The following is a 17153-nucleotide window of genomic DNA, read 5'->3' on the forward strand; positions in this document are numbered from 1 at the left end:
TAGAGTCAATCACACAAAGGCGGTACTGCGCATGCGCACCCGTGTTGCTCGCACAGTTAATGCAAATGTGTTTAACTGAGATATAAAAACACATTTGCACAGGTTCCCTTCAAATTACATTATTAAGGAGGTTCAATTAAATAATATGTTACAGAAACGAAACTGGTGGATTTAAGAACATACAGAGTTCGCAGAGAGGGGAACCATGTATGAGTACAGGAGTCAGGACACTAATCGTTGGTGCACGGAAGCTGTCTTTTTAGTGGTTCGCTGAGTGACTTTTCTGCTTGAAGGTTTGTTGAACACATCTCAAATGCTTCCATTTGTTTACCTGTTTGTAGCGGGACAACCTTAGCTTCATTTAGGAGCAATCACCAGCAGTTTGTAGATTTTTTTTTTTTTTTTACCTTATAACAGTGTTGTATATCTTCGTTGTCTAGAATAACCCAAACAGCCGACCCGATGTCTCCACCACAGGTTTACTGCTACAGCGTGGTCACAGTAAGTGTCTTAAGTTCTTAACTGTAATTTAAAGTCACTTTATGTAAATGTTTTCCATGATGTAAACATGTAAACAGTTTCACTACTTACAGTATTGTTAAGCGTTTATTGATTAATTTGTGTGTGGAGGAAAAGATCTGACAGATTGTTTAATCAGTCACTGATAAGGTTTGGAAAAGTAAGCGGAGTCAAGTGGTCCTATAAAGAGATGAGTGGAAGTGAGGTTGTAGAGATGCCCATAAAGCAAAGCAATGTGTAGTAACTGCACTATGCTTTTACCACACCTTTCAGAGCCCTGTAGAAGACATTATAGAGATACACAAAGGATGGAAAGGATGCAAGACAAATAGACTGTACACAAGTTGGAGAAATTTAAGATAAATCTCCTTCGTAGTGGACATGTTCCTAAAATCACAGCAAGAGCACAGCAATCAGTGCAGTCATGGTAAAACGACAGAAAACCCTCTTTCAATTCTGAAGCACATAATAAAAAAATAATCTGATCTTTAACAGGTTTTAAAATTTGGGTAAATACAACCTCAGATGAACACCAACACATCATTTTTACTATAATTGTTATTTAACAAAAGAAGCAGTGTGTTTAAGAAACACCCCCCCAAAAAACTAACAAAAAAAAGTACATCTCATCAGTAGCGTGTAGAATCACCTTTAGCAGCAATAACTTGAAGTAATCGTTTTCTGTATGACTTCATCAGTCACGTCATTGTGGAATGCTGGCCCACTCTTCTTTACAATGTTGCTTCAGTTCATTGAGGTTTGTGATTTGTTTATGCTGTGGTCCTGGTATTTCAGTTAGGTTAAAGTCTTTTGACTGGGTCATTGCAATACTACTATACTATCTTTTTCAGCCATTCTGTTGGAGATTCACTGCTGTGCTTGGGGTCATTGTCTTGTTGCGTGACCAAATTTCAGCCACGCTTCAGTTGTCAGACACCTGTCCTAACGTTTCACTTAAGAATACTTTGATATACAGAGGAGTTCATGGCCAACTCACTGACTGATGCCCAGTTCCTGTGGCTGCAAAACAACCCAAATAAATCAATAATCTGTCATGAACTTTAACATTTAACATGCTAACTTTTTTTTTTTTTTTTTGTAGTTTCTCTGAGTGTTGCACGGTCTGGCCTTGGGGTGAATTTACTGGGTTGTCTACTAATGGGAAGATTGGCAGCTATCTTGAATGTTTTCCTCATGTGAATAATCTTCCTCATTGTAAAATGATGGGCTTTAAATTGTTTGGAAATGGCCTTATAACATTTCCCAGATTGATGGGCAGCAACAATCGTTTCTTTCTTTGGCGAAGTCTTTCCTTCTTGGCATTGTGTTAATACCCACCAGAATGCTCCAGACCAGCAAACTGCCAAAACCTCTGCTTTTATAGAGGAGCTCGCACTTGCAGATGATCAGTTAATAAAATTCATTTGATTAGCAGCACCTGGCTGCTAATTACCCTCTTAACTCTTGTGCAAGCAGTAAGGTGTACTTAATTTTTCACACACAGCTTCTGCATTTTGGCTTAGTTGTTGTTAGATAAATAATGACATGGTGTAATATACATATATTTATATTTCATCTGAAGTTGTATTGAAAAATTTATCTTAAACATCTAACTGCAGCTATATTCTTATGGTACTCGTTGTCACAGTGAAACAAAAAACTCAGGAACACAGTTTAGATGCCATCTATCAAATAATTATATTGCTTAAGGTGTGTCATGCCACTTAATATTATTTCATTTTTGAGAAACATACTCTTGGCTATACATTTTCCCCGTGCAACCCTGTGTGATGTATCCCAGCAGTGAAACCTGCAGATCAGCGCTGAAATGTCCCTGCTGAGGATCACACGCCTCCCTTCTAGGAGACTGCTGAGCTCCATCCTCCACCATCAGCTACTCCTCCCGTCCGTCACTCCTCTCGCTGTGCCCAAAAGAGCTGTGATCCAGGGTGAATACAGACGGCCCGGCCAGCCCAAAAAGGACAAGTTTCCATGGCAAAATATTAACTTTAGCTTCTCAAAGGGTTTGGAGGGGATAAAGAAGCATTTCACACTTCTGAAAAAGGAGTTTACTGACCACTGGGTTGGTCCGGAGGGCAGACCGATTGTTGAGCACATGCTGGAGCAGAACAGAGTCGTATGGGAGTTCAGAGGTCCAGAGAGCCTGGAGGAGTGGACGGTGTCTTCTGATCATGAGATTGGAGGTCACAGTGAAGTTTACCTGAAACTCGGAAAAAACGATAATACCTGTTTTCTGTATGGGACACTGAGCTCTACTCCCCCAAGAGATGGAGAAACACGCTACAGTGGATACTGCACTATGCGCTCAAAGCAGCCACTGGTGAGTAGTACTGTGTTCACGGCTGCTTTTACCTCTGAATTTTGTTGAATGAGGGTGGGAAGTAGCCAGCAAATTATAGGTGTCCTGATAAAATGTCATTTTAATTCTCTGCCATCTGGGGACTCCCCCCAAAGTTTGTCCGGTTCACATCCAATTTCTCAAAAAAAAAAAAAAGTTATATTTTTGCCAAGAAAGGTCAATTTTAACTCAATATCTTATCCCCTCACACCCCCATACCACCAAGAAAGCCCTATATATCGATGTGGTCCCTTAATCACAAAACTATGAAGTTTAAAACAAAAATTTGACGGCGCCGGTACTTTCCCATGCGCCGTCATTGCCGAGTGACATTTGCGAGGTACCAGGAATAAATACAATTTCTAATAAATATATTAAAAAAAATATTAAATATAAATAATATATATATTAAAGCTGTATTAAATATAATTTAATACAAATATGATAAATATTATACAAATATGATACATATTTCAATTTTCATTTTCTTTTCAAGAACATGATAAAGACGAAGGCGGATTTTCTTATTGATAATTATGGGAATCAAGTTTTGACTTGTACTAGGAGGAGGTTTTACAAGTAATTGCTGGCTAATATGGGTCCATCAGCCCTTTTCCTTTTCAGATTCATAAACTTTGTCAAATTCCCTTCATTTTGATGTACTACTTGCTATATTTTGGACATGATCAACTTTTCACAGTCATGGCTGCGTGACCTTGAAGTTTAAAGGTCAAGGTTAAGTGCTAATGCCAAGGTCATAATGTAAATGCAATCCCAAATCTGATAGGTGCCTGTGCAATTGCTAAGAAAGTGATTGAAAGTGTATTTGAAGATGTACTATGTTTTATTTCAAAATCATTGGATAAAATCAGGTTTTTCATTGTTTTATCATTAAAAGTATTAACGACTTGCCCCCAAATTTGCTGGATTCAGATCCCTCTAGAAAGAGAACCCCTAGTCTGATTTTCAAAAACTAAACTGTTCTGTAATCTGTGTGAATAGTTCTATCAATTTAGCTTAGAACTAAAATCAAACTGACAACTTTTTAAATTTATCCAAGTAAATACTCTCAGAGACAATCATAATTGGTGAAGTCGCTAAAGTGAGCTCATATCTCAGCAATACTTTATCCAATCAAAACCAAACTTGGAACATAGACTTGGGACCCCTTCATAGGGAAGCTTGATAATTTTCCTGACACTTGACCTTTAGGGGGCGCTTGACCAATAACGACTTATGCCTTTAGATTTACAATGAAATGTGTGTGCCTGCTAATACTATCAGTGGTCCTGAGCCTGATAAGTGACAAGTTTTGATGTTGACTGAATTGATTGAGCCACCATATTGGATTTTATACAAAGTGAAACTAATTTTTCACAGGTCACAAATTTTGTCAGATTTTCACGAAATTTTCGGAACAAGCCTCACAAACTTTATTACATTTCATTTTGGTTTTCAGAAGCATTTGCCTGGAACAGTTAATCGAATTTGATGGCAGAGCCACCAAAAAGGAAGGGAGCTTGTATCTTGGCACTGCTTTGGCTATTAAGACCAAACTTCGCAGTTGCTGTAATTAATAAGTGTGTTTTACCATACAACTTGCTGGCAGATCACCTCTTCTCACAACTTGTTTCTTAGCAAATGTCATGTCTTGTTGTTTGCCCCCCTCATTGCTGCAGAGGGGTCTTTTTCCCACTGCAGTTTATTAGTGCAAGCTTATGTTTATGTAAATTCTAATTTCCCAGCGTTTTGTCTCTCATAGGCTTCCTTTGATAGAAAAAAGCACCATGATTGGAGTAGTTTTAACACCCTGCATCTGCGCGTGCGTGGTGATGGCCGCCCATGGATGATCAACATCGTAGCAGAAACATACTTCTTTCACCAGAAGGATGACATATACAGTTATTTCCTATATACCAGGGGAGGGCCCTACTGGCAAGATGTTAAGGTGAGGTATTTAAAGAAAAAAGTTTACAAATCTTTATAGGTCAAAGAGCTCAATCTGAAGAATCATCATAGAATCAGCCTAAGACTTCAAGTGTTGATTTGCAGATACCTTTCTCCAAGTTCTTCCTTACACATCGAGGGAGGATACAAGATGACCAGCACCCTCTCTGGCTAGACAAGGTAGTGCAAAGGAAAATTCTCACACAGAGCCATGATAAAACAGATATTACCTGAACCACTTTTTTTTTTTTAAACTTGTGGCTCTCACACATTTTCCACTGTTTACTGTTTTTGTATTTGCAGGTTAACACCATTGGGTTTACTTTGGGAGACAAAGCAGACGGCCCATTCCAGCTTGAGATTGATTTCATTGGTGTCTGCAAAGATTATGCACACAGGGAGGAGTTTGCCTATGAAGCATACAAGAGGAACCCTGAAGTCTGAGAACAGTTATAAGCCACAGTCAAACTGTTGGATCAGTTAGACTTCATGTTGACATAATTTATCTGGATTCTAATTTATCTCCCTTTCCCAAATATAGAAAGTCAGATATTGTCACCTGTGACTTCATTAAATATTATCCATGAATCCATTAATGATTCAAGCAGTCTGTTTATTTTAAAAATGTAGTATTAAACATCACAAGCAGAGAACGAGAAAGCAGACTTTGCAGATTTTGGGTCAATGTCTATTTTATGAGTGCCTTCACTCTAGCAAAAAAGTAATAAAGCACATGACAATTTTAATCACAAGTTTAAGAATGCAGAAAAAACAGGACAAACCACATCAAAATATTCTTTAAAAAATAAAATAAAAAAGCTCATTCAAAGCTAAAACCTTTTATGCACTAATTAAACCTCTAAGAGGCTGTGGCGTATGTAAGCGTTTTTTACTCTGCTATAATGGACTATAAGAGACTGCAGACAGGAAAATATTTACACTAAAACAGGCTGTACAAGTGTTTACAAACAGTCACAATATTTTTATGTCATGATGAGACCTCTTCTTGCGCCAAGCATACTTTCCTTCTTCTGCTTCCGGTTTTGTGTTTGTTTTGCTCTCCGGTCCTCCCTAAATAAAATTAAAGACATTCAGAGACGTTGCAAGAGCAAATTGAAATGGCAGGTTTTTCAGTGTCAATTTAAGACCCACCTTGACTGGACTTTGTGCTGTTTGTAAGTTTCCTGGTGTGTATTTGAGATAACAGACTTGTTGATGGCAGTGTTTTCTTGAACCTCTCCAAATGGCTTCAGTTTACCTATTAAAATAAGACTTAATCAATGCTACATCTTCTCCACTCAAAAAAAAAAATTTCACACTGACAGGGAATTTGAGAACAATTTTATACCTTTATGAGGCTTGTAGTTGAGGGGACGCGACAGACTCGCCTTCAGATCAAAACTGGGCTTCTTGTGTGTGCCAGGCGTTGAAATGCTTGTGTTACCAGTGAAAACGAATGGTCCTTACAGGGGAGAAAGAAACAAAACAAACAGGCCATACTCAGTCTGTAGACATTTATGCTTAGTTCAGATATCAATCCAAGGGTTGAAAGGTTAAAGTACCTGGAGTTTTTGTGGCCCAGAAAGATGCAATTTTGACACTGCTGGGCTTTAATCCATCAGCGGTCTGTTTATGAGGAGTGCTGGAGGTCACGCAGGGTGACATGCGTGCAGGCGTCTTCACCAGTGACCTTTTATTTTCATTGTCACGAGTAGCTTCTGAGAACCTGCACGTAGACATTTGTTGTTAAAGCATTACATTAAATACAAAATTTCCATTTTTATGAAGTAACAGGAGAATGTGAAAAATCTCAGTTGAGTGGCTCTGAGATCAAATACTTCACTAGTTTTCCACTTCACTTCATTAACAAATTATTGATAGTACTCTATAGCGAAAGGTAAAAGGACCCATTATGCTCACTTACAGCTCCAAAATAATCTTTATAAAAGCCCCTCAGTTCACCCATTGTCTGAAACAAGCCATTTCAGCTCCTTTCCCTCTGTCTGAGATTACCATATTGAGGATCTTCCCTCTCAGTGACATTGCAGCAGTAGATACACTATATAGACAAAAGTGCCAGGTCACATAAATATTAACAGGATCTGCTTGGCCACAGAAACCCATGCCATGAAGCTCCCAGCACACAGTTTTTGTGCTGATGTTAATGCCAGAGGTGGGGACATACACGCACTCACAGACTGAATTATCGTCTGTAAAGAGACTGTGTGCCTAAGAGCTTAATTTGATACACCTGTGGCAAGAGGACTGAAAACACCTAAACTGAAAGATCAAGAGACCGTGTGGCTGAGTACTTTTGTCTATATGTGATGGAAAATAACAAAAGGCATATTAGATCCCTTTGAAATGATTTCTTCTATCAAAAGACCCAAAGAAGAAACTGTGACTCAACCGAACGTTGATCCTGCGAGTGGAAAGGACAGAAGGCCTGAAGGGAACTTCTTCCTTTGCAGCAAGTGGTTTTTTGGTGGCCGAGAGCAAAGTGTGCCTACGATTTTCTCCACCTGGTGTCTTGTTCACCAGAGCAGGGCTGAACATGGAAGCACGAGTTGGATTTGCCCTCTGTGGGATTATATACATATCATCAGTGTGCTCTAGAGGTAATCAATATATATGACAATTGTGGGTATCCAGCAGATGGTGATGCTTACCACTTGAGCTTTGCTATCAACTTGCTGCAGTTTAGTTTTGTCTGAAAGATTCTACAAATAAAAAGAAAGAGTTCTCTTACATGTCATATTCATCATTTCCTAAATAAAGTCAGCCAAGATGATTTAGGAGTGTGTACCTTTAGTTCTTTGACTGAACTTCTATATGTTTCCAACTGTTTTGTCTTCCGCTGAACATAGGAGTCAATGGACTCCATCTTGTTGAAATGTGCCTCATGGAGTTTTTTGAAATCTGCATAAACAGATGCAATTTAAAAGAAAGATTTTTAAGTGGAGACAGGGATCATGCTTACCATTATATGCAGTTTTTCTGCCCCCAAAGTTGGTGGTTTTCCTCTGCAACAGCTTTTTTTAATCAATTGGGGTTTAATTTCGCAAGCATAATAGACATTTGTTTATCAAATGATCACAAACAGCAGGAAAATGTACAGATTTCTGTGAATTAAAGTAACAGTCTCATTACCTCTGCTGTACATGGACCTAATGTGCTTATGTGTATAGACACCCCACAAAAGCTCCTTCTGAGCCAGGTAAAACCCTGATGTGATTTTTTTTTTTTTAACCTCAAAAAGATACTAGGTGGAATGGAAAATTGAAAAAACAAAACAAACAAACAAAACAAGAAAAACTTACTGGGGGTAACAGGCTTCAACAAAGGCTTGCTCCTCTGCTGGAGACGAGGAATTTTCCCAGCTTTTGCCACTTTTGCTGCCTTTTCTGGACGCAAACATTTAAATTTACAATCAGTGCCAAAGTCAAGGATCTTAAAGTCCAAAGAAATATTTTTAATGGCATTTAAAGAAGTTATAAGTGTGTATCAACTTTTATTACTGACCTGCTTCAGCAGCCACAGGTGCTTCATCCTTAATGTTAGTGGTCTGGAGTTTTTTTGGAGGTTCCTCTGCTGTTTTGTCTGTATCTTTGGCAGAGGACACCTTTCTCTTCTTAGAACCCCTAGCACTGCAGGGTGCACTAGATGCATCTATTTCAGTGTCACCCTTAAAAGGAAAAACAAGCACTTAAGTCTAAACCTCCAGAATGCAAAGAACTGACACTGCAACAAAGCAACCCTGTACACAGACATAGCAGTAATTTGTGGTGCATTTGTGTTGAGTGCGGTGTAATATATAATACCTTTGCAGCATTAGGAGGTATCTCGGCATCACCCTTAGTCAGTGTTGCAGTATCAGAGATCTTTCTCTTGGTACCGTTTCTTTTCCCTCGACGTGTGTTCACAAAGCCAGCAGTATTGGAAAGTTCTTCTTTGCAAGATGAATCCTGACCATCCTCAGATTTCTCCTGAGCTTCATTTTCATTTTTTAGGGCATTATCAATGTCTCGCCTCTGGAAGAGCCATTCACTGATTAGCGCTGTACACATAACATACTGTCAACAAAGCCAATACATTAAAAAACAGCAGTAAGTTACCTGCTCCTCCGATTCTTTTTTTTCTTGCTGATAATGCTGCTTTATGGCTTTCAGAAGTTTGTCGGCCTAATGTTGAGGGGAAAAAAAATGCGTTTGAATGTAGTCTGCCCAACGCACGTTGAACTAAGACAACAGCTACTTAACGTTATGGAAACACAAAGGAGAAGTTATTTTAAAAAGTACCGCGCTCTTACCTTCATGTTCGCCTTGAGCCCGAGCTCCTTAGCGAGACATCGCAATTCTGCATATTTCATGGAGTCCAAATCCATGTTGGTGTGTGAATGTTTATTTCGCTTTTTGAACAAAAATCCGCGCACAAGTCCGTGTTTCTCCTCACCGTAAGCTGCGTCGGTTAAAACGCCCTCCGATTCAAAACGCAAAAGCGGGACACATTTGATTGGCTCCTCACTTTAACCGGATATGCCTCGCAGCCACTCAGAAAAAAGATGTATTTTTTCTGCATTTTTTTTTTCCACCTACGGTTGATTTTTTTTCTTTTTGATAAAATATTAATTTTCATCAGCATAATAATTTTGTTGTTAAATGTGTACATAAGTGTTATTTGGCAGTTTGTAAATATCTTACATTGCTCCTTATAGCGGCAGTGTGGATACGCCGAGGGCGTGTTTTCCTCTGCTTCGTCTGTTGCTCAAATTCACGAGCGGGACACGTTGCTGGCTAAGCTCCGTGAAACTTTAACATGGAATTTAAGGACAACCTTTTAATTAAACGCACCGACGACGTAAAGCTGCTGTCCACAGCAGCAGTGCGCAGACAGCAGTTGACTCTCCACTGTCAGCAGTGCAGCGCTATCCTGGCGGACTCCACGGGGGTCTGTGGAGAGATGAAAAGCATCGACGCGATTATGTGCATAAGTAAGTACATGTCACTGGCAAACGCTTGTTCGCTGAGGAAATGATAAATTAAAGTGTTTTATGCTCATATGAAACGCAGTGCAGTTTAATTATTAAGTTTAAGGTGCTTTTAGCTGAAGCTCATGGTGTTATGGAGATGAGGCAGTTTACATCACATGACCCAAGATGTTGGAATAAGATCATTGGAATAATTAACTCTCTCAAATTATAACAATATCTGGCAGATGGCTCTCAGCCAAACACATATATTGCGTCTGTATCTGTCCTTGTGGCTGCAGAGCTGAATCAGTGCTCTGGTGCCCTTTTAGTATGTAGTGCAATGGGTGGTCAGGATTATCCTTGATAGATAAGTTTCTTCAGTGACCTCCTCTCCACTATATATTGTCCTATTTGCAGCTGATCACAGAGCCAGCCTTTAAATCAGTTTAATCAGTCTGTTGGTGTCACCAGCTCCATTGCTGCTCCCCCAGCACACCACAGCAACGTGATAGAAAATCTCCATTTTGCTTGATCTTTCAGTTCAGCCTGTAGTAGATGTGGAAGCATCCTGTCCCAGGATAGACACAGGTTGTCAGTTTTCTTCTGAAGTCAATTACCATCTTCCTGATCTTATTCACATTCAGAAGCAGGTGATTCCTCCCAGAACACCCCACAAAATCATTCACTGGTGGTGTGTACTCCTTTCTCCTGTCCATTGCATCTAACCAGTGAAGAATCATCAGAGTATTTCTGTAGGTCGCATGACCCGGAGCTGTACTGAAAGTCTGAGGTGTACAAGGTGAACAGGAATGGATACAGTGCAGTCCTGTTGAGTCCTGTGGAGCTCTGCATATCACCAAATCAGAGTACTGCACAGTCTCACATACTATGCTCTGCTGTGATGGATGTGTTTACTGACATTTCCTGTAGCTTCTCTCTCAGTAGCAGTCGGATTGTGTTAAATGAACTTGAGAACTCAACGAAGGTGATCCTCACTGTGCAGTTGTTACTATCTAGATGGAAGTAAGCTCTCTGCAGCATGTAGATGACTGCGTCATCCGCTCCCTGATTTGAGCTGTGTGCAAACTGCAGAGGGTCAAAAGATGTTTTCACCTGTGGTCTACTTTTTTATTTACATTTTACTTGTTTCCTTAATGGTCAGCAGCCCACATAAAACACCAGGAAATGATCACAAGGTAATTAACATATAACACCACACACAAGCATGAATGCTGGCAGCTGTCTGACCCACAGAGTTCACTTGGGGGGTAGAAGATCAAAAATACTGAAGGTAATGATGGTATGTGGTGATGGAGACAACAAAGGACTGTGAGCTACTGTAGCATGCTTCACTGAGTTGTGATCAGACTACTTTAAGGTCAGGAGAGTGATAGTTTAATTCTAGGATTCTTTAACATATATTATTTTTTACTTGACATTTTCTCCCCAGTGCTCTTTCATTTTATTTTCAGGGCTACTGTACTCTCCATCCATGGATGATTATTAAAAGTTTAATCTCAAAATGATATTAATCGCCTTTCTGCTCATCTTCTTTTAGGAGTAACCAGTGATGTGGTCATCAGTGATAAGACAGAGTCAGGACATAAAGGGGAACTGTCTAATTGGTGAGTAGGGTTAAGAGTTTATTCATCTCGTAGAGACAATTTGTTTTGTATCACAAAGCACTGTCTTGAGCACAGCCTAGACTTCGGTTGTATGGATCAATTACTGATTGTGTCAAAGACACCCACAGGATATTAATAAATGCATTAGTCCCATTTCTCTTGTTTTTTCCCAGTATCTACAACTCTTTAAAATGCAGTGGCTGCCACAATGCTTTGGGGAAAGTCATTCACTCAGCACCATCACATTTGGCCGTGATTCGCTCCATTTTTCTCCTCTGCAAGGCAAACATCAACTGGTAAGGCCTTCCGCTTCTGCTGCGCACACAACCATACTGACTTCTTGTGTACATGTTTACATGTTTGTCTGGTGAGGCTAGAATAAACACATGGGTTATGAGCTTTGTCCACTTCATGATGTGAGCTCAGGTCAGAGATGAAACACAGCCGTTATTGTACACTGGGTGCATTGGCTTAACTATTCACTTGATAAATAAGTGGCTGGTAATGATATTTTTCATTCTTTAATAGGAACTGTTCCAGTGAAATGATTTTTAGCCTTCATCCATTGATCTTTCAGAACTTGCTTAATTCTCCCTACAGCTACATCCTCAACAGCAGCTCCATGGTGAAAGCGTCCACGCTCACATTTGATCTGGAGCCTCTCGGAGAAAGCATGAATGAGGTGAGACACTGAAATAACTTTATCCCCATGCACATGATTATGTCCTGTCTGAGCAAGAGCACTGGTTCATTTCACTGTTAATATTTATCATCTGAGCATTAAATTTCTTTTACACACTACATATTTGACAGTTGAAAAATAAGAGATTATTGCATAAAGTAATCCAGGCAGGAACAGAAGAAACTATAATCTTCTCCCACACATCCATTCTTTGCTTTCTGCTGTAGGTGAAAAAGCAGTTCCAAGCACAGCTGGATCAGATGTCACGCATGAAGAGCAGACTGACTGACAGCAGTGTTACCAGTAAAAGTGTAAATGTGCACAGTACGTCCAGTTAGACCTTGAATTTGGGAAAATGTGTTCTCCAGTCTGCTGTTAACCATAGATGGGTTTTGTTGATGGAGCTGTTTGTCTCTCTGTATGTTTCCTCTTGCTTGTAAATAAAACTATATCAGTAATAATAGATTAGAGCTGAAATGTATTAGTCACTTTATTTTTAGTGGAACAATCAGTGAATGCTGATATCACAGACTGTATATAAAAGAGGTATGCAGCTGCAGTGTTGAAAAGTGTGAATACTTAATTGCCTTAAACCTGCATTCTTTCTAATAAACAGCAGGGGGCAACTGTTCATTGAAAAATGAATTCTTATGGTAAAGAAGATGGAAAAACAACCCTCCTGCTCCTGTGATCTGTGCCTTCACTAAACACCTTCCTGATGAGTTTTTGTGACCTAGTTGTTACTCGGTCACCCCTCGTTTCTGATGTGTTGCTTCAAAAAGATGGCAATGACCAAAATCTTTTAGTACGGGACTTCACAGTTTTCATCGTCCTCTATGTTGGCATCATTCAGCTAGCAAACTAATCCCTGTTTATTATTAATTTTTTAAAATTGCTCCAGATTAAGTCAGGATGCTGTGAAATATAAATGTCACTCCACCTATATTCTTACTATGGTTCAAAACATTGGTGCTCGTACCCTCACGAGGTATTTGTCTAAAATGGTTCAGTGCAAATATTAACAGCTGTGACAGAACAGATGTTTCTACACAGTTACTGACACAGCTTCTCAGATCCCTTTTCTGCTGCTGAAAATGTAGTTTTAGCCACAAAAACAGCAGCATTTGGTCTAAAGTGACTTCTTGCCAACTTTCTACACAAACACTGAGGGTCACTTGATACTGTTTTGAGCTACAAGAAAAACTTAATGTCACCCTCAGCTGTGCCACGATCTTAAAAAGTCAAAGTAGTCTTTGGTTACCATTTTGCCACTTTATTAAGTACATGTTGCTAGTACTGTTTTGGACCCCCTTTTGCCTTCACAACTGCCTTAATTCAACAGTGATTCAACAATGTGCTGGAAATGTTCCTAGAGATTTTAGTCCACAGTGATGCATATTTGTCAGCTGCACATCCATGGTGTGAATCTGTTGTTCCATCACATCCTGAAGGTGCTCTGTTGGATTGAGATCTGGTGACCGTGAAGACCATTTGAATGCAGTGAACTTATTGTCATGTTTAAGAAACCAGCGTGAGATGATTTGAGTTTCGTGACATGGCACATTCTGCTGGAAGCAGCCCTCAGAGGATGGTACACTGGTCATAAAGGGGGCCTAGAGTGTGCCAAGACAATATGCCCCACACCATTGGACCACCACCTCTAGCCTGAACCTTACATACAAGGTCGGATGGATTCATTCTTTCATGCTGTTTTCACAAAGTTCTGACCCCAATGTTGCAGCAGAAATCATGACTCATTAAACCAGGCAATGTTCTTTCAACATTCTGTTGCCCAACTTTTCACTTTCCTGTTCTTAGCTGAGAGGAGTGGCACCTGGGGTGATCTTCTCCTCCTGTACCCCATCTGCTTCAAGTCTAAGTCTGAGCATTCGGAGGTGCTCTTTTGTATACCTTGATTTGTTGCATAATAGCTTATTTCAGTTACTTTTGCCTTCCTGTCAATCTGGCAAGGCATTTTTATCCAGAGGATTGTTGCTCACTGGGTACTGGGTCAAGTTTCTGAAATACTGATTGGCTAATTAGATATGTGTTAACAAGCAGTCAAAAAAAGTGCACCTAATAAAGTGGCCAGTAAGTGATATCCTTTTTTCTCTGTGTATTTGTTGTTTATTGTTTTGTTAATGACGTTAGAGCCTAATAATTCCCACTAGAACCAAAAATGTTACCTTTATGTTTCAGTTTAATGATCAACATTATTAATTTGTCATCTTTAGAGATGTTGGTCAACAGGTTTTGGAAATTTAGTGAGAGCCAAGCTAGTTTTGTCCCTGCTGAGTTTCTTTTGTTCTTTGTTACATGGCATTCTGACGTTAAACAAAATCAACACTCATCCATCTATATTGGCACCATGCTGCATTTTATTGCTGAACTTCTGATACAGATTCTTTTTTTTTTTTAAAGTCAATACAAAACCAGACAAGAGGCTCACACATAACAAGCATGCCCATTTCCTCCCTCTGGAGTGCATAGTTTCTACACAGTCCACCACCTCAGTGGAAAAGTTGATCAACAAAATGATGTCATTAATCTTACCTAAGCTCTTGATTTTTTTTTCTTCCTTTTTTAATGGGAACAAAGGTTGATTTGTTTTTCAGCTGCACTGTGGCTGTGCTGTCATATTTGACACAATAGAGAACCACTCTGTCCTTTACTTTTTTTTAGTGCTGTTTGTATCAGATTAGCAGGTAGTCTATAAAATTGTTGAAGCTGCTTCAACGTGCTCGCTGTTGTGTCAAACAACTCGCCACAGAACATCCAAAATAATCATTTCAGTTTCCTAATTACACTCATTCACATTACAAAGTTGGATTATTGCATGCAATACAAATCATTCATTATTCTAAGACATGCATATTTTTTTTAACCCATATATTAATGTTACTAGATGCCTACTTGCTTATAAATTGTTGATTACAAATCCCCAGAAAGAGCATTACAGGGTTAGAACAAAGTATCGAAGACAGGGTGGAGATGATGACGGTGCAAGTCAGTACATAGAGAGAAAGTGCTTTTCAAACAAGTGTCAAGTTCGCTCAGTGAGTCCTTTGCAGCCACAGAATTACTGAAATGTTTTTCTAAATAAGTGGGCTTTGAATGGATGTAAAAATGCTACGATTGAAATTTAAAGCATCTCTCGTGTAACGATTGATGAACCAATGTAATACCACGATGCTACTGCTGCTCTAGAATACACTTTATTCTGCAAAAAAAGATCCAAAACTTTCAGTGATACTGTATTTTTAAGTGAAATCTATGCTTCCCCCCAAAAATAAGTGGCTAACTGATTGTGTAAGCAAAAAAAGGGGGGTGGGGGTTATCCTTTCCATGTGATGCTACAGAATCCTTTAAACACTTTTACCCTGGCACTAAACTCATGCATTACGGTAGGTTATTGCTTCTAAAACTCTAATCAAATACAATTTTATGGATTAAAATATAATGCTCTGAATCCCAAAACTATGAGGTAATATGTACAATGTGATGTAACTGTGAGATCATAATTCTAGGACTAAAACACTATGTTGGATCCTTACCAATCAGATCCAGATCTAGGATTAAACTTAATCTCATTCTTAATAGAACATTTTCCATCATTGTCACGTGTGAAACTTGCTCCCTTTGGAGATTTTTGGCTTTCACATATTAACTAATTCGTTTAATGTTTTATAGTGCATAAATAAAAGCAGCTACTTATTATAAGCATATATACCTATATTAAATGACTTGAATCAATACTTTAAATACTCGCTTACCCTGATTGTGCCTTACATTACTTGTATTTCCACTGCACAAACTAGTCATGGAATAAAAAGATCTCGCAGTAGAGTTTAGAGTAAAGCTGTGTGTCTATGCAGTGTATTTAAAAGTACCTCAGCCTACCACCCTTTAACTTCACTGAAAAAGTTTCCCCAGTTTGGCGCTCCAGAAGCCTAGAAATCAATTTCACTATTCCTCATGAAGCAAGCATCACTACTGGTCATGCACAGCTACTATAATGTTGGCACCACAGTCCCGCTAAATAAGCTAATGCACATGAGTCTATACATATCTTAATGGAAGACATTGGTGATTTTGTTGCTTTCAAACAACTTGTCACTTGTTTATACAATATACAGTTTGGTCAAACAACATGACAGTTAGGATCAAATATTGCACAAATCCCGGTAAAATGTGATTTTTCTTTTTGGTAAAAAAAAAAAAAAAAAAAAAAAAAAAAATCACATGAAAATAAACAAAACAAAAAATATAGAAAATGTACAGAAACTGTATGCATTCATTTTGGAAAAAAATACTTTGTTTTTTCAGATTACAATAAAACTGTCTCCATATTTTGAGAAAATTTTGTAAAGTCTGAATTAATGACAAAAATCTTACAAGAAGCTCTGACGTGCATGGAGAAGAAGCTCTGACGTGCATGGAGAAAGGCCTACAGCTGCTGACGCTGTTAATCAGGCCCACCCTTCACCACTGGTTTATGCTTTCAAATATGTGCCTGAATGCAATTTAGATCCATCATCATCAACAACTGCAAAGCATGGCTTTGCTCAGCTGATCCAAGGGAAACACTGTGATCCAGCAGACCAGAATGAGGTATCCTGAAAAACTAACAATACCATCTATACTACTTAAAGCCAAAATTAAACTAGATTAAAATGAACAAGCAGAAGCTCTAAAACAAATACAGAGCTTCCTCTAAAAGTTTGAGTAAGTTTACAGAACCTGTTTTTTTTTTGTTTGTTTTTTAATGAAACCATTTTCTCTAAATTCTGAGACAGTTATCTGGATAATTCAGAAAAAAAGGGGCAGTTTCTTCCTCTAGTGAATGCATTATCCTTGTGAGAAGAAAAAAAAAAAAAAAGAGGGAGAGACCAGGTTTCCTTTGGGTGAGCTTAAGCATGTTTGATAAACCAGATATTTAACATTGTGTGTGTGTGTGTGTGTGTGTGTGTGTGTGTGGGGGGGGGGGGGGGGGGGGGGGGGGGGGCTTAAAATGTTAAAAGTCAAAAAACACCAGATGAAGGAAAACTGGAC

At 38.9% G+C, this 17153-nt stretch overlaps 3 protein-coding genes across 4 annotated transcripts; 2 read left to right on the forward strand and 1 right to left on the reverse strand.

Moving 5' to 3' along the window:
• Positions 1–44: 44 nt before the first annotated feature.
• On the forward strand, positions 45–5464 carry ndufaf1 (NADH:ubiquinone oxidoreductase complex assembly factor 1). Of its 2 annotated transcripts, none has more exons than XM_030719527.1 (6): positions 45–293; positions 441–501; positions 2321–2860; positions 4641–4826; positions 4931–5005; positions 5129–5464. In XM_030719527.1, exons 3-6 carry the CDS (start codon positions 2348–2350, stop codon positions 5267–5269), a joined length of 915 nt encoding a protein of 304 aa, XP_030575387.1. In that variant the 5' UTR covers positions 45–293; positions 441–501; positions 2321–2347; the 3' UTR covers positions 5270–5464. The 2 variants fall into 2 exon arrangements, with proteins under 2 accessions (XP_030575387.1, XP_030575388.1); XM_030719528.1 differs by having other exon boundaries at positions 2324–2860.
• Positions 5422–9322, reverse strand: nusap1 (nucleolar and spindle associated protein 1). The gene is made up of 12 exons (XM_030719526.1): positions 9135–9322; positions 8941–9006; positions 8647–8856; positions 8348–8510; positions 8146–8229; positions 7632–7744; positions 7495–7545; positions 7236–7405; positions 6388–6551; positions 6174–6287; positions 5978–6083; positions 5422–5896 (listed from the first exon to the last, which is right to left on the reverse strand). Exons 1-12 carry the CDS (start codon positions 9207–9209, stop codon positions 5809–5811), a joined length of 1404 nt encoding a protein of 467 aa, XP_030575386.1. The 5' UTR covers positions 9210–9322; the 3' UTR covers positions 5422–5808.
• A 127-nt stretch (positions 9323–9449) lies between these two features.
• On the forward strand, positions 9450–12978 carry oip5 (opa interacting protein 5). Its single transcript, XM_030719470.1, has 5 exons — positions 9450–9815; positions 11353–11419; positions 11593–11715; positions 12020–12101; positions 12329–12978. Exons 1-5 carry the CDS (start codon positions 9641–9643, stop codon positions 12437–12439), a joined length of 558 nt encoding a protein of 185 aa, XP_030575330.1. The 5' UTR covers positions 9450–9640; the 3' UTR covers positions 12440–12978.
• The last annotated feature ends 4175 nt before the right edge of the window (positions 12979–17153 follow it).

The sequence above is a fragment of the Archocentrus centrarchus genome, chromosome 22 (assembly GCF_007364275.1).
Source record: "Archocentrus centrarchus isolate MPI-CPG fArcCen1 chromosome 22, fArcCen1, whole genome shotgun sequence".
Taxonomy (NCBI): domain Eukaryota; kingdom Metazoa; phylum Chordata; class Actinopteri; order Cichliformes; family Cichlidae; genus Archocentrus; species Archocentrus centrarchus.